This window comes from Asterias amurensis, chromosome 6 (assembly GCF_032118995.1).
Source record: "Asterias amurensis chromosome 6, ASM3211899v1".
Classification (NCBI taxonomy): domain Eukaryota; kingdom Metazoa; phylum Echinodermata; class Asteroidea; order Forcipulatida; family Asteriidae; genus Asterias; species Asterias amurensis.
In genome coordinates this window covers 9,614,915-9,634,893 of record NC_092653.1, presented here as the reverse complement: position 1 = coordinate 9,634,893, position 19,979 = coordinate 9,614,915, and the positions used below count along the sequence as shown (strand labels likewise).

General features: G+C 38.8%; 2 protein-coding genes across 2 annotated transcripts; both read right to left on the bottom strand.

The window, feature by feature from the left end:
* Positions 1–3,180: 3,180 nt before the first annotated feature.
* LOC139938186 (neuromedin-U receptor 1-like) lies at positions 3,181–8,213 on the bottom strand. Its single transcript, XM_071933578.1, has 3 exons — positions 7,847–8,213; positions 5,780–5,968; positions 3,181–4,831 (listed from the first exon to the last, which is right to left on the bottom strand). The coding sequence occupies exons 1-3, from the start codon at positions 8,211–8,213 to the stop codon at positions 3,435–3,437; spliced, it is 1,953 nt and encodes a 650-aa protein (XP_071789679.1). The 3' UTR covers positions 3,181–3,434.
* A 1,568-nt stretch (positions 8,214–9,781) lies between these two features.
* Positions 9,782–18,634, bottom strand: LOC139938562 (uncharacterized). Its single transcript, XM_071934136.1, has 7 exons — positions 18,379–18,634; positions 16,995–17,205; positions 15,297–15,436; positions 13,831–14,005; positions 12,926–13,204; positions 12,583–12,623; positions 9,782–11,983 (listed from the first exon to the last, which is right to left on the bottom strand). Exons 2-7 carry the CDS (start codon positions 17,180–17,182, stop codon positions 11,439–11,441), a joined length of 1,368 nt encoding a protein of 455 aa, XP_071790237.1. The 5' UTR covers positions 17,183–17,205; positions 18,379–18,634; the 3' UTR covers positions 9,782–11,438.
* Positions 18,635–19,979: the final 1,345 nt, after the last annotated feature.

Sequence of the window (19,979 nt, the reverse complement as noted above, 5' to 3'; positions counted from 1 at the left end):
TTATTATTAAAAGTCAGGGATAGGATATTGTTCAGACTTTTGGCTGAATTCAGACTTTTTATGTCGACCTGGTGAAGAAAATCAGACAATATTTTTTCTACACATAAAGAAATCCTGCTCATCGGTCTACTTCTCTGGTGCTTTGTATACTGTTTCCAAAAACTCCTTGGAATCTGTAGCCCCAGGGGTTACCAAACGGTAGAAATGCCATCATTACCTTTGAATTTGTATCCAAGTTTCAAACTTTGTCGTTAGTAATGACGCTCACCCCTGAAAAGAGCAAATGTGAGCAGTCTAGTAAGAAAAGTAGGCCATACCCAATATACGAGTGTGACGGGCAGAAAAACGTGTGTAAAACGTATTTTTTATGCTTCTTTGTTGACTTAATATATTCATTTATTCACACTTTAAACCCCGGTTCAAGCGCCCCCAGCGGTGGCTTTATTTTCAAATTTATCAATTCGGGTCATTCTATACTTTGATGTCGGGAAAATAACAACTGTCAACTTCTTGTTCTTCTCCGACAGGTAATGATCTTTTCTCTTTATTTATTTCACATTTCCCCTTTATCATAAATTGCATTTTACCTTCATACAATACCTTGCATTTATACTTGTTTTATACATTTTGCTTAGATTTATAGCCACTTTTTAATGTTGTTTTGGCAAGATTCCGAATTGAGATTCTGCAATCAGGAGTTCCGCCCTTTTTCAGAACTTAGTTTCATTAACCTTTCTTTATTTATTATACATGAGTTTGAGTTATTAGAAAGAGATAGTTGAGCTCTTGAGTAATATTTCTTTAGGTACATTTGCACAGTTTGCAAGGTTTATTTAATTGAATATTTGGGCTTTTCCAAGATGGCGGACGCCATAAAGGTTTTGGCGGGAACCTGCCAGAGGAAATACTGTTTTGTATTAATTCTATCTTTAATGTTGCCATCCAACTACAATCGCTATTTGATGGCCTTAGTTAGTAATCGCTTAGACATTAATGTATATTTTCTAGCGATGTGTCTTTTTCTAATTGTTTAATTCCGGGGCTGAGAGAAACCCGCCCCGTTTGTGGATTTATAGTTGCCTTATTCTTTGAATAACTCGTAGGCATAAGCACTGTATATATTAACGTTTATTTTATTGCCATGTTATTGTTTCTCATTTAATATTATTGGATTCTATACTTTGATGTCGGGAGAATAACAACTGTCAACTTCTTGTTCTTTTCCGACAGATTATGAATAAAGCCCAGAGGCCAGAGAACTAAGATATGTTTCCACTTTAAAATCTTTCATTTAAACCGGTCACACGAGTATGCACCATTCTTTTATACAATTGAGTTGAGTAGGCTACCTACACCGATTAGTGAAAAAAAACACCAATATTTTATAAAGTTGTTTGCGAAGAGCTTCTTTTAACTTCAATAAAGTCGACCGTGGTGTAAAATGTTTCTCAATCACAGAAAGCCTTTTTTGTCACCAGCGTTTACACCAATAAAGACCCTTTTAAAAACAACAACCGCGAGAGGTGTTATGCTCAAAGACATGTCACTTTAAAGATAATATTGTATAAAGTTCCGTAAAAACTGGTTCTAATTATTTTGTTGAAATAAAATCAAAAATTATTAACTGAACGAGGATACAATCGTCACAAAACATGGATATGAGACCAGCTATGCTTTTCATGCAATATTAGTTTTATTAAAAAAATAAAAAAAATAGATGCAATCGGAAGATCAACTTAAAACAGTGATTATACGCCGTTTTCTTTAAAATATGTATGCTCTAATTGTTTTTATTCGGAGCAGAGTTAAGAATTTATTGAGAAATTTATCTTGTCGGCTATTTTCATCGACACATCATTAAGAGAAGACATTTACACATGGCATTAAGTTGCCGGTTAAAGGTGCATACTTCGTGTTTTCATTTTTTTTTTCTGTTCAATTCAGCACTTTCGGATTCTACCAAAAAAAAACATGTTTGTCAAAATATACTAACATAAATGAGTCGGTCATTAATTAAATTAATTTGAAAAAAATCAATGATTTACGTGATTTGAAGACGATTAATTGATTTGAAGACGATGATTTATTCCAAACTTGAACACACTCAATAACCCTGGGGAGGGTAACAATATTAGAAGGATAAATTACAGTTAATGAATAAGTCAAACGGAAATGAGTTTAACTAAGAACAAAAACGTATACATTGTAAAAGTATAATCACACAGTTTGATTTTCTTTTTAAATTAACCAGCAGTGAATTAGAAGTGTACAATCCCTTTCCAATAAAATTACAGTTATAGCGGGTTGAATTGTTTGGTATCCCCGTTAACCATTCAGAAAGAAACCGCACTCCTGTTAACTTCAATCTTATCTGGAACTCAACGTAAAATCTCGGCAGAAGCAATTTTTCAACCGTCGGTTTTGAAATTTATGCCCGCACACGTGTGTTCCAAACCTCTACCCTGACGCCATGTTATATTATAACGTACGAGGTGGTTAAACACGTTTCCCAGAGATACCAAACAAACAAATCAACGGTTTCCTATTATATGCAGCATCAACAATACATGAAGATGGTTTAATATTTACCAGCAATCGGGGTAATATCTCCATGTATGAGTTAACTTGTTTTTCTGGTTGTGTTTTTTTGCCCTGGTTTTGTTTTCTGCTTTTCGTGGGTAATTGGTGGTCGCAAATTGATGTTATGGAGAAGGCCTAAATTGTTTGTGATTTATTTCTTAAAAATTGTGATTCGTGCTCACTGAGTAGGTTGGGCAGAGCTGTAATTTGTTCATGTTCTGCGTCATACGAGAATTTATAATAAACGTGCAACCCTTTAGCGATTGCGAGCCCTACGGACCTTCGGAAATACCACACCTTTTCCAGATGATTTTGTTTCTTTGAGTCGACTTCATTTGGGAACTCAGGGCAGCTCGGCCTTTCGTGGGTCGTGGGGTCGTGGGTCGACTTGGCAGATAAAAAGTCGACCTAGGGCGGTATTAAATATTTGGGGCTAATTGCTATGACACTCGTGGAACTCAATAATATTCACGTTCGTTAAAACTTGCTGCCAGCATAATTTTGCTGACATTGTTGAATATTTCCCTTGTCTGTAATACCACATCATACACACTGTTGAGCTCATATGAGATGATATCATACGATGGACCATGTCACACGTCCTAGAGGGGTGTCAATCAGCATGGTACAGCGATTTGGTTAGATGGAGGCTGGACACAAATTTAACGGCATACAGCCGCTGTAAACATAGTTTTTAGTAACCCCAAATTTGAGCTAGTTTTATTTTGCAAATTTTGGGAAAACACTTAGAAAGAAGCTTATTTCAACTGATAGCGGTTCGGGTGTCAATATCTTACTGGCTTTAAAACAAACCAATCAAATGTTTTGTTTTTTTAAACGAAAAACCAAGATTGCTATTTTTCTGGCATTGTCTGTATACATCCTGGCAGTTGCATTGCCATTGTGTCTTGTAAATCGTCCATGGCTGCCGCTATCGTCCTGCCACAATGGGAACCGATTGAGGAAACATTTTCTCCAATGTGCATTGCTGTTGGATACCTGACTTGTTCACTTGTATTGGGTGTAATTGAACCATGCAGACCAGCTACAAACGTTACTTCCTCAATAAATACCCGTCTGACTTTAACAATGTCCCTGTAAGCTGGCTGTGTCTTAAAGGACGTCGAGACAGTCACGACTGATGATCCATCTCCACTCGCTAGTCGGTGTCTGGTCAGAGACGGTGAGTGGACAGAGAGTGTATGGTACTTTGTTAGTCTCTCCTCTGTATTGTTTTCGAAGACCTCGTCAGATCCAAATTCAACCTCGTCCCCCTGGAGAGTCCAGAAATCCCGAGGAGATGGAGCGTGGCTGCTCTCTTCCCTGAGCTGTGTGACGGCGTTCAGATCCAGCAGAGGTAGCTGCCGCAGCGCCTGGCCGTCCAAGTCTTCAGAACCGCTTCGTCGCCTGGACACCTTGTCGCTTAACCGACGCGCGTTGTTTGCCAGTGACTTGGACCAGGAGCATCTCTTCACAAGCGGGGGCACGGAGTCTCTACCCACTTTGGGGTTCTTTGGTTGATTTTTAGTTGCAGCAGCGACTACCGAAGGTTCTGCTACTACATTTTCTATTGAGAACACGGACTGGTGTTTCAAGCTGACTTCGTGATTTATCTGAACTACTACCTTCTGACCCCCTGAGATGCTTCCAGGTACCGCTGCGTCTTGACATGAAGTCTTGAGTTGCTTTGCAGGGATGACAAAGACAGAATTTAGTTTGCCTCTCTTCCTACCGCAGCAACAGCAGCTCAACCGACCGAAGTGTTCGGCAACCTTAGGATGTTTCGCTCCCATGTAAGTCCTAAACTCCTGGCGGAGTGAGCTGTTCATGAATCCATACATGATGGGGTTGACCGACGAGGCACCGTAGATGAGCCAGACGGACGCGTTGCGTTTCAAGGCCGTGACATGGACGTCGTCGAAGAGGGAGAGGCTGCTGACGATGTAGAACGGCACCCAGATTAGGATCACGCTGGACACTACCAGCATGACCAGGCATCCCACCTTGACGTGGACTCTCATCTGGACGGCGTACATTTGTCGGCTGCACTTGTCCTGGACCAGGAGGGTCTTCCGGAGGTGTCTCCTCAGGGAGAAGTAGAGGACGATGTAGCTGATGCAGATGATCAAGACGGGGAGCAGGAAGCCCGCCACTCCGTATACCATACCTCCCATAGGGGTGGTGTGCATGTCAGAAATTGTACAAGCGATAAACCGGGGGTGGTAGATGAACAGATCCTCTGAACCGTGGTCTGTAAAATAAAATAAAAACGAAGCAAAATAAGAAGTGCTGGCTGTTGTCTTTGCAAATCATATACTAAATTTCTGGACTTTATTTATCTCCTTTTCGAAAACTGATCGAAAACTGATCAAAACTTCAAATTAAACCTACGGTTCTTTTCAGAACCACTAAATCTTAATTAAATGTTATCATTACATGGTGTTACCGCAAACCCAACAAAAGTAAAACCATAATTGTCTACACTGATTCTTGACTATAATCTTGCAATCCATATTAACAGAGAAGAAGCTGGACTGTTTACCAATGGTTAACTGGAGGTTAGTGTCACTTCGGATGGGCCTCATCAAAGCGGCCGCTGAGCCCTGATATCGAATAAATCCTGAGTAGAATAAATCCCTATATGAAAAACGTTACTGACAGTAACGCTTCTCGTGGTCATATTTTGGGGCATAAAATGGATTTATATTTTTTTACAAACCACATTACTTCGAGAAAAAAAAATTGACTCAAAAAGCAATGGCCTCTATTGGTAATTAATTTACATAATTAATGTTAGCATAAAAACTTACTTGGTAATAAGCAATGGAGAGCTTTTGATGGTATAACACATGTTGAGAAATGGCTCCCTCTGAAACGTAGTTTTTGAGAAAGAGGCAATTTCTCACTACAAATTTAAAGACTTTTTGTAGATTTCTGAATGCACATCAATCTGTGCACAAAGGGTGTTTTTTTCTCTCATTGTTCTCTTGCAACTTCGATGCCCAATTGAGACAAAATTTCCGCAGATTTGTTATTTTATGCCATAGAGCTGAATAAAAGAACTAGGTCTTATTATATAGCTCTATGTTTTATGTACATGTTGGAATACACCAAGTGAAAATACTGGTGTTCGACAATTACCAGACGTGTCCAGTACCTTTAACATGAGCTCAGATTTACGGTTGTTCCCCACACTTACCGTGACTAAGTAAAGGCAGCAGTGGTGTCAGAACACCATACAACCACACAAAGATGACGATTTTGTAGGCTGCGATTTTGGGAAGGCGTTGTTTGAGGGACTCGGACAGGGTAACGGCCACGGTGCGGATGACGCTGATGACCGACTGGGTCAGAAGGGATGCGATGAGAAGGGTCTGGAGCAGATAGCCTGGTGTAAAACAATAAATAATCACTGGTCATATTTATTTTTTAGTTCTGGGGCCGATTTTACAAAGAGCTAATATTGATCATAAATGCAAGTAAAGTGTGATGTCACAATACAAATCACTTTTGTTATTACTGTCTGTTTGTCTTGCGGTGGATTTGATTGCTTTGTGAAATTGGCTCCTACATTATGTGATCAGCTATTAAATTGCTTGAGCCCTGCTAGCTTATACGTATTTCTGTTTTAGCAACTCAGTCTGTTTTTGTTATGTTTTCTTGCTACCTGTTTGTCTTGTCTCCTTGTTTGTAGTTTGTTTGTCTAGGCTGTCTTCTACAAGTCATGGCTTAATCTGACAGCCTGTGCTTATTATTTTGCTTATGTGTAATATTTCAGTAGGACATGAATATTGGTGACCTGACTGCATAGTGGTTCATCGGAATTCATAAAAGGTCTCGTTAAGGAGTGTCACCATTTAGAGATAGCCATAACCATGATTTTAAATCAGTGTGTACTTTTGGTATTAGTACTCAACTTCAAAACTTACTCGGAAACGAACTTAAAAACTTACTCGGTAAATGAGCACTGGAGAGCTAAGCCCAATTTCATAGAGCTGCTTAAGCAAAAAATTCTGCTTAGGAAAATAATCCGTGCTTAGTTAAATTTTGGCCAGTAACGTGTGCAAAATAAGCAAGCTATTTTCGTGCTTAACCTAATTTGATGCTTAAGCAGCTCTATGAAATTGGCCCCTGTTGATATTATTATAAACAATGTTAACGGCTCCTTTGATGTTATGTAGTTTTTGATAAAGAGGTAATTTTTCACCCAAACTTTAATCTGAGAGCGGCTTCAAGCATGAGGCCTTTCACCAGCGTCTAAAAACACACAATTCATCTAAAAGTGATTTGAATAGCTGACGGTTGAAGTTAAGTTAGACGGGATTATTAATGGGAAACCCCGGTAAAACGTGCAGTTACCACGGAAAAACATCATGGCTTGGGAGAACGAACTTTTTCTACGGAGTTGGTAATGTAATTTGATTGTAGGCCCGAATGAGATTTATTATGCTGTTTTTCTGTTTTAATTTATTCATTTAAAGTGGTGGTTCATCATTCACTGCTGACACTAGTTGATAACTTCAAGGAATAAAAAACACGCAATAATTAGTTAATGGACGAGAACATTCATATAATTTCGCTGCAACAAGCAAGGTTTCGATTTCGAGACCTCAGAATTAGAATTTGAGGTCTCGAAATCAAGCATCTAAAAGCACACAAGTTCGTGTGACAAGGGTGTTTTTTATTTCATTTTTATCTCGCAACTTCGACGACCAATGGAGCTCAAATGTTCACAAGTTTGTTCTTTGATGTGTATGTTGAGATACACCAAGTGAGAAGACTGGTATTTGACAATCAGAATTAGAATTTTGAGGTCTCGAAATCAAGCATCTAAAAGCACACAAGTTCGTGTGACAAGGGTGTTTTTTATTTCATTTTTATCTCGCAACTTCGACGACCAATGGAGCTCAAATGTTCACAAGTTTGTTCTTTGATGTGTATGTTGAGATACACCAAGTGAGAAGACTGGTACTTGACAATTAATAATAGGGTCCATGCAGTGTCTTTAAATTTCAATTTCATACGACGTCAAAAAAACCTTACAGAAACCTCAACCTTCAATAATGCCTCTATCACGAAATGCGACAATGTTTGTTCTCAAATACTTATTGTGGACCTACTCCACCCATTGAAACCAAAGAAAGTAAATAAACGCCCGTATAAGAAGGTGAAGCTAAAGCAAACAAGATATTGTTTGAGTTAAAATTAAAAAGGGTGAGATTTTATGACACTCACCAAGTTCAAAAGGGTGACTTATGACACTCACCAGAAAACTTGCAGAGTCCGCTGGGTATGTAGATGTTTCCATTACTAGCTTCAAACAGAATAGAGATTGGTATGCACGTAAGAGAGATGGTCAAATCAGCCAAAACAAGATTCAACATCAGAACGTGCATCGTGGATCTTGGTTTCTTGGACTTGAGCAGCATCAACCCATTCAAGGTGTTGAAGGAGACACCAACTATACAAATGACCGAGAGAGTGGTCACGCGTACGGCGACCTGCACGGGGGTGAGGTACGGTAGTTCCCCGTCCATGTCCTGGTCCTGGCCCGGGTCGCACGGTGTTGTCGACCCGGTCGAAAAACTCAAGGGTTGGTCATCAGATGTAGCGTTCATGCTGCAGTTGGTCATCGGGGTTCAACTTGAGGCAGTCTAAACTCGGCTAAAACCAAGCTTCGCATGCGTGAGGCACGTGTGGTAACATTGAATGGAAAACTGGAAATAGCGTGCAGTTTAAAGAACCCTTAGATAATGTTTGGCCAACATTTACCGAAGGATTTTTAAGACTAAGTCTGGACCCGGGATAAGTGATTACATGCTTCCAATTCCGGGAAGAAACACTCGATTCACTGCAAAAATCGTAAACATCATGCCATTACCGCTATTCAAAGTTCAGAGATAAACATCGAAGTGCTGGTCATCGTCATATTGCACGTGGACTGAGGAGTGAATCAGCGTTGGTTTGTGCATGATAAAATTAACAACAGCAAATGAATTTTACTCAGAATTGTCATCTCCAGAAAAAAAAACACCCTTCATGTTTTATTAGTTGAGCAAACAAGAAGGTTAACGTACAACCCGACTTGAGAGGCTAGGGGAACGAGCGAGCCGAGCCAAGCTGTCACTTTAATCAGCACTGCATGCAACCCGGTGTGGACTCTCGAGGACGTCTGCTTCTCTGAGCTGAATATGTGTGCCGTCACAACGGCTGTGTGGCGACCCCTCTACTCGCGCTCGGTGAAGTCTCTGTTCTTTCGCGGGCTCAAAGTTCGATTGGACTAAGTAATCGGCTCCTCAAGTTGCCATAGTTTTCTTGGGAATGTCTTCTGATTTTTTATATATAAAAGGTCGTAGTGCTCCCGTGTAAATATTGATCGCGGCGTTTTATTTCTTATATCAATGGTTCGTTTGAAGGATAAATATTTACTGCAATGTCATTTATATCAATGATGTTGAGATTGGGTAAGAATGGAATAGAATTTGTAAGAGACTTGGACGTCACAAGTGTGTATTTTGTGTACTGTGTTAATTTGAAGAACTCCCGATTGTTACACGTTACTTATAATTGTTGTTAAATTGCATCGGGGACAAAGAATATTCATTTTTGATTTTACCCATACACACCGATTAATTGTGTGAGCACTGTATACTCACTACTTTCCCGAGTTCTGTGAACAAAATCACAGGCATATTACTCGGGTGGGATTCGAACCCATGACCTTTGCAATTCTAGGACGGTGTTGTCTATTAAGTTGATTTGTTTTATCTCCAAGAGGCTGAAATCAATTATCTGTTTCCAAATCATCGATTTAGCAGTCTTTCAACCAGAATTTGAGACTGTTGGGAAACTCAATGTGGGATCAGACTCACCAAGTAAATACATAGTTCTGGGGTAATGTGACCATGCTCAGAGCTATATTAGGAAATTTACCTGAAATGTCTGCTGCCACCTAGCGTTCAATTGTCTCCCATCCCGTTCAATTGTCGTATTCTTTCTGGCGTCTACATGTGATAACACGGCTACAGTAGTTTTACCAAGAGTGTAGTATAGGTAATAACTAACACTTTCTAGGTGTTGTCAAGTAAATACTGGAGGAATTTCAATACCAGTAAAGCTTTTTGCAGCTTCTCTACAAAGATCAACTAATACCTTAATTAAATTAGAGAGGCAAGTTTGTATATATTTTCAGCTGTTTAATCAAAACAAATTATGTTCTAATTTGATGTTTTACATACAATCATTGTGCAATGCAGGAATGAAAATGGCGAAAGCATTATACATGTACCACAAATTTACATTTAAGTCATTCATACACACAGAAAACATTGTTACACCAACATTAATTTTACTTGTCAATATTTCTTTGTTTTAATTTAGTTGCAGCTTACTCTATCGAGGAACAACTTCCATAAAGAAAACAGAGGGGCAAATAGACATTATCAGTTATTTTAATAAAATGTAAATTCTGTTCTAACTCAATGTTTTACATACGTGCACTCTTTATGCAATACAGAAATGAAAATGGCGACAACATTATAGGCCTACATCTACCACAAATTTACACATCATTGTATCAATTAATTAAGTACAAAAATATCCATTTTGACAGAAACATTAATTTTACTTCTTATTAATTCTTTATTTATTTGGTTCGCGGTATCAACATGTGTGTATCTACTTGCCAGCTGAGTAGATACACACATGGCGTTAGCGCCAACCAATGTACTGATACCTCACTGTGCAATGCCTAAAATCATATATTATTTCTTTAAGTAGGATTTGAAACTTTGCATGGTGGAGATAAGATATAGAAGAGTTTGCGGTAACATCATGGTGTTACCGCAAACTCTTCTATATATTATTTCTTTGTTACCCTTTTTCCTTTTTTGAACGCCCATAACAGTAAATTACTACAAGAAATTGCAGTCAAAATATATTGATATCATTTACAGTATTATAAGCTCCATAATGTTCTACAAAAGACTGAAGATATCTGTCTGTATACTGGTCACTTCTTCCGGAACTTTCGGTTCTGAAAAAAACTGAAAGCCTTCTTCGTTTTATAGAACTCGATTTATGTTCATCTGGAATTCAGACCATTACTTTCAACACAATGTCCACATTATTTTGAAAACTCAATACTTAAAGACACTGGACACTATTGGTAATTGTCAAAGAACCAGTCTTCTCACTTTGTGTACCTCAACATATGCATACAATAACTAACCTGTGAACATTTTAGCTCGATTGGTCGTCGGAGTTGCGAGATAACTATGAAAGAAAAACACCCTTGTCTCACGAAGTTGTGTGCTTTCAGATGCTTGATTTCGAGACCTCAAAATTCTAAACTTGAGGTCTCGAAATCAAATTTGTGGAAAATTACTTCTTTCTCGAAAACTACGTCACTTCAGAGGGAGCCGTTTCTCACAATGTTTTATTCTATCAACCTCTCCCCAGTACTCGTTTCTCACCAAGTGAGGTTTCATGCTGATCATTATTTTGAGTAATTATCAATAGTGTCCACTGCCTTTAAAAGCGTCTGTTTACGTTTGCTACATTAGGCCCCTAATGGCAATAAAAACTTACTTTATCTATACGAAGTACAGTAGCAATTGAGAGTATAATGCATTTTGAGAAATTTTTGAGTAGCCATATCCGCCATTTTAGACACGGTCTACGTGATAGGCCTTGTCCGAATTAGCGGCTACGGCTAGGGTTGCGGCTAGATTTTCGCGTCATCGTGCGTTTAAGTCTAGGGCTTCCTTAGAAACATCTCTAGCAACAATCGTAGCCGTATAGCCAATTCGAATACGGCCTTAATCTCTTCTCTCTTGATCTAAGACGCCCCCAACCGCTCATGTGTGTCCAGGTCTAGCAAGATGGTCATACTCGACCTCTTTCACAGGGTTAGGTTTTAAATGACTGTAAGTGTTCTCAGCAGTATTATGTTGTGGTGAAAGTTTTATGCGATCGTAACCTTCATGTGTGGCAGCCGGTTTCGATACAATGGCACTGTCAACCTCCTTCCCAGGAGTATCTCCATCTTCCCCACCCTCCCCCTGGTCTTTCTCTAGAACAAAATACTCGTGGTTTGAGTTTCCTGCCTCTGATGATCGTTTCGATTGTTCACGCTCAAGGACAAAATATTCATGTCCTTCTTGAGCCTCCGTATTTTGGTCATGACCTTCTATGGGCGGGGCTGAGGGTGTGACCTCCTCCTGGGTAGTTCGAGCACCGGGGGTGCCACTCTTCTCTGGGATCCGGGAGTAGTAATGACTCTGTTCGTGACTCAGATCTAAGGATTTGTATGCATGCTCAGATGTGCCATCCGGGGTTGTCGATGTGTCTTCATAGGCGTTAGTGGAAACAACTGACCCCTGACCTCGACCGCTTCCATTGCCTGGTGTAGAAAATAATAATTGGTTAATCAAATATGATAAAATACATTGCTTTGAATTAGTTTAAAATGATAAAAGTTTGAACGGCAAAAAAATGAAAAAGGGTTACACAGCAGTATAGATTATCAAATTTAGACAGGGGAGACGCAATATGTCGAACAAAATCAACGGATCAACGGATCAACTAGCTAAAACTGAAGCTTTCAAAATGGGACAAAAATGATTATGCCATTTCAAATAATTAATCATCTTATCGGGAACATGGTGGCTGTACTTTTATTTTGTAGTGTGGGGGTAATGCTTAGGTTTATGTTTGTCTGTGTATTGATTGTTTTAAGTTTGTTCTTATGTCTTCTTCTTCTTTGTGGTTGAGTTGTTGATGTTGTTGTTATTTGCTGTAACTGTTGCTGCTACAGCAGCTGCTGCCTTTGCAGTTAATATTGCTGTTGTTTTGTGCTGTTTCCTGCTGATACTGCGTATGTATGCTGCTGTTTCTGTTGATGTCCTGCTGGTGTGGTTGTGGTAGTGGTGGTGGTTCATTTGTGTTAAACAAAAATAAGTAAAAAAAATATATAAAAAAACTCGACAGATCTATTCTTACCGTTTTGTGCCATTTCGATACCCGCATCAGTAGTGGTCACGCTACACATAAAGAAAGCATATACTTTGTTAAAATGACTTTGAAATGACAACTACAATTATAATATCAGGGGTGTGCCTGCATTTACTGAAAAATATCCGCACTGTGTTATATAATAGAAAAGTCATGGAAGATTAAAGTCAACGAGCATTGGTTGTACATATTTGTGTTTCTTCATGTTATAGATAGCTGTTCAGTTGCAAGATGGGGTTCGGATTTAACTTGCGTATCGAAGGGGGCGACTTATTACATAGTTTGATTATTTATTCCAAGTTACTTTGTTACCATGCTAAGACTAGCTTACCCTGTTCCCGCTCCACACTTTAATCTATTCATTCTGAATAGACAGAGTAATCCAAGAGCGACTGCAATCAGAAGAACCCCCAGAACAGTTCCCAGAACGATGGCTGCTATAGTGGCCGAGGCGAGAGGCTCCCCGCCCTGCGGAGTTGTCGCTACACGGGGCGAGGCGAGCGGCTCCTCCCCAGTGGGCATTGTTGTCGCAACAGAGGGCGGCTGAGTGGTCGACGGCATTTCTGTCGACATTCGTACCGTCGTACTGTCCGATTCTCTGTCACTACAGCTGTTCAAAATTAATACATTGCCATAAATGAAAAAAAATCGATTATCTTGTTGTTTTACAATTGTGGGCACGACCCCAACCCCATCCCACCCATCGCACACCCTTGACCTTTCGAAGAGAGACTTTGGAACGCTAGGTGGCAGCAGACTTACAGGTAAATTGCCATTGCTTACGTAAATCTGAGAATGCGCAGATTATCGAGATCAAGATTTTTACTGGTAAGTCTGCTGCAACCAAGCGGCCCAAAAGTCTCCCATTGCAACGTCACAGCTTTTTGAGTTTTTGACTGCCGAGGTTGGAAAACTATGGAAAGCCATAAATCCAAAACAAACACGGATATCATTCCGTTTGTTACAACTGTGCACAAATATTCAAGCAAAGGGTTCGAAAAATGTTGAATTGGGTTAACACATCTGTTTAAGTGTTTCATTAACAGTCGGACTTATAGCCAGAAGCCAGCTTGGTTTTTATCAACAATGAAAATATCAAAATTCTCAACAATGGAAAGTGATTGTATGGAAACACACACACCAGTCTGGCAGTTATGCGTCATGGTTTGTCTTTATCCTTACTTTGTCCTTACGAATAAAGACAGGGGGCCAGTCTAAGTCAAAACAACAGTTTACCTCCTTCCCAGTCTTGGAAGCCTACTTCCAACCGAACCGCATACGCAATATCTGTAGATGTCACCAGAGAGGTCCCGTCGGTAATACATGCATGGCTCCTCACTCTCGTGATGTTCACACACCTCAGCCTCTGAACCGAACGTACAGTACCTCGACTGATCATCATCGCACAAAGCTATAACAAAGAAGTATCAATAATGTTAGCATTGAAGGCTAATTACTCAAAATAATTAATAAAACCTTACTTGGTAACGAGTAATGGGGAGAGGTTGATAGTATAAAACATTGTGAGAAACGACTCCCTCTGAATTAACGTAGTTTTCGAGAAAGAAGTAATTTCCCAGGAATTTGATTTCGCGACCTCAGAATTGGACTTTGAGGTCTCGAAATCAAGCATCTGAAAGCACACAACTTCGTGAGACAAGGTTTTTTTTTATTTCATTCATATCTCGCAACTTCGACGACCAATTGAGCTCAAATTTTCACAGGTTTGTTATTTTATGCCTATGTTGAGATACACCAAGTGAGAAGACTTTACAATTACCAATAATTAGTGTCCAGTTTAAACGCAAACATGACATTTTAAGTAATCCTGACAACGGCTTAAGAAATAATGGGGGTAGCCTGAACATTATGACGTCTTATTTCGAGGCTCTTATGTTATAGATCTGCCTTGAGCCTACGTCAATCCTCGTCCATAAGCACCCTTGACCTTGTATTCTTTTCACATGTAGATTCGCAGTCAATTCCAACGCGTATGTATACATTACAGAACAAATGCACGCTGCTGCCAAACATCACCTTGGACCAATCAAAACACAGATATGGAAAGCTTACGTCACTTTACTCAGTTAGCCAATGAAATAATTGTCTCCAATGAAATCACTGATTCTATATTAGGGAGGTTTGTGATGCTAGTTGGCAGCAGACTTAAGGGCACTGAAAACGATTGGTAATTTTCAAAGACAGACCAGTCTTTTCACTTGGTGTATCAAAATTATGCATAAAATAACAAGCCTGTGACAAAAAATTCTCGAATGGTTATTGAAGTTGCAAGAAAATAATCAAAGGGAAAAACACCCTTGTTATTGTACAAATTACTGTGCTTTCAGATAGAAAAACATGCTTCTGTGGAGATTGTCTTTTATGATTTTAGCGAGAAATGACATCTTTCTCAAAAACTACGTTACTTCAGAGGTAGTCGTTTCTCAAAATGCTGTATACTATCAACAGATCTCCGTTGCTCGTTACAACGTAAGTTTTTTACCAGTATATATTTTGAGTAATTACCAACCGTGTACAGTGCCTTTAACAGACACTCTTGGGATCATAAGCACGCTCAGCATAATATAACGGAAATAATGGACAATTATCTGATTTTGTCATCCCTCTTTCAGGGCTCCTCATTGGAGATCTTTCGTCTCTGACCCCCCATGAGAAAAACCGAATAATAACGACACACTTACATTCTGGACTTGGTGTACTATCATAGTACTTTTGACATAGTTCCATTCCCTGAGCCCAATTCGGCTGATGACATAGCCTCTGACAAAAGGTGCACCCAATTCCCGAAGGCAAACATGATGTCCCCATCACGTCGCTGCAGCTAAAATGATAAAAGTTGAAATTTGTATTTAAAGCCACTGGACACTATTGTTAACTGATTTGAATAGCTGTCGGTTGAAATTGTTGGTAAGTGTCAAAGACCAGTCTTCTCTGTTGGTGTATCTCAACATATGCATAAAATAAGAAACCTGTGAACATTTTAGCTCAATTGGTCGTTGTTGAAGTTGCGAGATAATAATGAAAGAAAAAACACCCTTGCTACAGGAAGTTGTGTGCTTTCAGATGCTTGATTTCGAGACCTCATTATCTAATTCTGAGGTCTCGAAATCAAATTCGTCCGTGGAAAATTACTTCTTTCTCGAAAACTACGTTACTTCAGAGGGAGCCGTTTCTCACAATGTTGTATACTATCAAACTCTCCCCATAACTTGTTACTCCACTGCCTTTAATATGTACAAAATGAATAACGTTTCACTAACTCATTCTGACAAGGAAAAGTAGAATTTGGTTGGGTAAAAACACGATGTATAAAATGAACGTTAATTAGCCGAACAAGATTCGAGTCCTCTGGGTAAAACATGTTATGATATCGCCATACGCATTCTCCTTAGTACCAAAAAGTTCTGTTTGCTTCGTTTTCTGCTTTGGGTTTTGTTTTTGTTTTCTCGGTTTTTTGGGGGTTTTTTTTGTTAGCCTATGAGGGTTTCGTTGTTGTTATTATGTGTATGCTGGTGTTGTTGTTGTTATTATGTGTAAGCTGCACGACTGAAAGTGCAGCCGACAAACACCACTAACCAAATCACAGATATGGAAAGCTTACGTCACTGCACGTTTATCCAATGAAATCATTGTATCCAATGAGCAGTTGGTTTAGGAAAACAGTGCCCGTCTGCGGATAAAGACAGGGGGTCAAGTATTGTGTCGCACAACGAAATTAACGTGGAATGAAGGAAGTTAAATCAAAAGAGGGCGCTCACAGACGCAATTTCTACACAATTTGTCGAATTATGGGAGGAAGACGAGATCCGGTAGACAAAAATAGCCTGTACACCGGACGTAGTGAAAACCTTGGGTATGCAGTTACACGCACATCTCTACCTATAGGTCTGACTATCAATTCAATTCAATTTAATCGAATGGAACATTTTTCCACAATTGGCACATGAAGGCACCATCCTAAAAGCTGAGGCTTGTGACGTATGTGCCCGTTACAACAATACAAAACATAGGATAAACAGCACTTAATTGTAGAATACAAACATAATAACTGAAAACATAGGCGGAGAGACAGGCATCTCCAAATACATAACGGTAGAAAGAGATGACAAAGGGAAATACATTCAAACAAAAATGTAGAGATACAAGTTAAAGTACATGAGGTTGATGCATGACAAGAAGGCATTACAGATAACTAACGACTATCCGGTTGAATCAACTAGCAAATAAAAATAACGTATCATTACTATTAGCAGGATAATTATGACAATAAATTCTGGAATCAAATTATGATCAGAACATTTTGTAACTCGGCACTAACAGAATTTTGGCCAGTCAGATGAGAAAAAAACAAGTAATAGTGAATGGAAAATTAGACTTACATATTACAAAAGTATCCCTTTAACTCCGCTGCAGTGTCTGTCAAATCGGAGGGAATGTTCACGTTCGTACCCATGTGATTGTCGCACCGGACCAATTGTCCCCCGAGAAGGAGGATGAGAAACCAAGCAAATCGTGCTGCTTGAAGTGACCCCAATGAAGCCTTTATATTCATTGTCGTATTGGCCATCGCTGACCCTATGTGTAAGGATACTTGGAGAAATGAAACAATAGTTTTGTCAAAAGAGAATTGAAAACAAATCATGAAGTCCTTGTGGTGAAAAAGTATCTATAATTTTCGAGAAAAAATAATGGGCGATTTTTCTTCTGGTGGAGAAAATAATATCCTCTCTTTTTACGAAACACACAAAATGAGCCAACATGAACAACTTGTTAAACTGTTTCCTCATTAAATATTGTGGTAAAGAGTTTTATTAGGTCTGGATTCTGAACGACCAGTTACATCTTGCATGTATTCTGTATAACATTCTGTAATTCTTCTGTAAACAGTATTGTTGTACCATCACCTCATGAGTCTGGGAGCAAGACACATATTGTTCTTGTGTTTTAAAGACAGTGGACACTATTGGTAATTGTCAAAGACCAATCTTCTCACTTGGTGTATCTCATCATATACATTAAAAAAACTGTGAAAATTTGAGCTCAATCGGTCATCGAAGTTGCGAGACAATAATGAAAGAAAAAAACACCCTTGTCACACGAAGTTGTGTGCGTTTTAGATGGTTGATTTCGAGACCTTAAGTTCTAAATCTGAGGTCTCGAAATCAAATTTGTGGAAAATTACTTCTTTCTCGAAAACTATGGCACTTCAGAGGGAGCCGTTTCTCACAATGTTTTATACCATCAACCTCTCCCCATTACTCGTCACCAAGTAAGGTTTTATGCTAATAATTGTTTTGGGTAAATACCAATAGTGTCCACTGCCTTTAAGGGCACATGACACGTTTAATATTGGCCAAAGACCAGTATTCCCACTTGGTGTATCCCAACATGAATACAAATTTTTAAAATTGTGAAAATTTTACTCGATTGGTCCTCGCAGTTGCAAGAAAAAACTCATGAAAGAAAAGAACCCTATTTCACAATTTGTGTGCTTTCAGTACATAAAAAAGGCTTCAGCTGAAGTAGTTTATTATTTGAGTGAGAATTTACCTTTAAAAAAACTACATTTCAGAGAGAGCCGTTTCTTACAATGTTTTTTACAGTTAATATCAACAGCTCCCCACTGCTCGTTACGAAGTTAGTTTGTATACTTATTATGTTGAGTAATTACCAATGGTGTCCAGTGCCTTCAAAAGTAAATTACTAATATCAGTTGACAATTGACAATAATATTGTCGACATGGTTAATGCACTGTACCTTACCTTGATTCAAAGACAGTATACGTCAGCACACCCGTATCCAGCAGCTATATCCAAAATTTGCAGTGGTGAATCTGTAAATCAACCATGTGTATCCGTCACACATACAGCGTCCCAAAAAGAGACGTTTCACGAACTTCAAGTCAGATTATAAGGAACAATCATGCGAACATGTCAGATTTTGTTTTGTTTTGAGTGACTTTTAGAGCAAGGCTTTTTACACATTTGAGTGTTACATGTAAGTTATGAGGAACTAGATTTTAACATACAAGCTTGATGCAAGTATAACAAACAGGAAAGGGTCACTCTTGGCTGATAAACTGCATTCTATTCGGTAGAACCATGATTTCCTGCCTCCGTGGTAGAGCTATACCTGTCACCAGAAGCAGGAAATCACAACCTTACCATAACAAATTTGACAGTCGTAATAGTTTGTTTTGTTAAAGGAGGGGTACTTTCACAATGTCCACAGATTTACAAGCTTAATACACAGTTTGAAGATAATTGTAAAAGTAAGCTTCCCGTAAAATATTACTTGCTGCGGTGCTGTACTAAAGTCAATGTCAATAAAGTACGTTTTACACGCTGAATGAATTGTCAGGATTTGTTTTACTAATTTCTCAAAAATTACAGGACCTCAGCAAGTAATATTTGAAGGGAAGCTTTCTAATATCATTATTTTCAAGCTGCGTAAGTTTATTGTAAGTCTGTGGGTATGTGTTTTGTGTTACAAAAAGTACCCAGCCCATTAATTTTAACCTCAGAGTCTGCTGGTTAGACTTGATGTCAAGTCTGATATCACAGTTTTTATCTGCGAGCGCTCGCGGATTGGCTATCGCACGCTCTAACTCACGGCCCCAATGTTAAAGGGCACATGCAATGTACTTGCTTTTTTTAGCTGCCTGAACAAAATAATATTTATCAAGTTTACATTCAGTTTCACCGCGTGTTGGATATCCACGAGAGGGCGCTATTTCAGGCTATACCATAAAAACTGGTTGATGAAAACCGCTATATGAACTGACTTTGAACCAAGTCTATAATGAGGTATATATATATAGGCCAGTAACAATGTTTTTGTTCTTATTATTTATACCATAAATCATTTTTAATGGTAAGGAGTTTGGAATTACCTTTTTTTTCTGGTCAATATTTTTTTAATGGTAGTCTTCGTTTCAAGCAGTGGGCTTATTGTGGCTTTCTGCTGTATTTGTTTGTTTCCATATGCCGGTCGTTAATGTTTTTTGAGTTGGTCCATTCTCAATAGGAGAAATGTTCTTGTTCCCCATTTCGCCGTTTGTTTTCTAATTTGTTTTATATCCTTTCACTTAGTGCTGTAAGACCATCGGTTTGTTCTAATTTTCCGTTAGTATGTACATCATTTCGTTTATTCCCATGTAAATATTTTCCTTTAAAGGCAGTGGACACTATTGGTATTTGTCAAAGACAAGTTTTCTCAACATATGCATAAAATAACAAACCTGTGAAAATTTGAGCTCGATTGGTCTTCAGAGTTGCGAGATAATAATGAAAGAAAAAAAACACCCCTGTCACACGAAGTTGTATGCTTTCAAATTAATGCTTGATTGTGAGACCTCAAATTC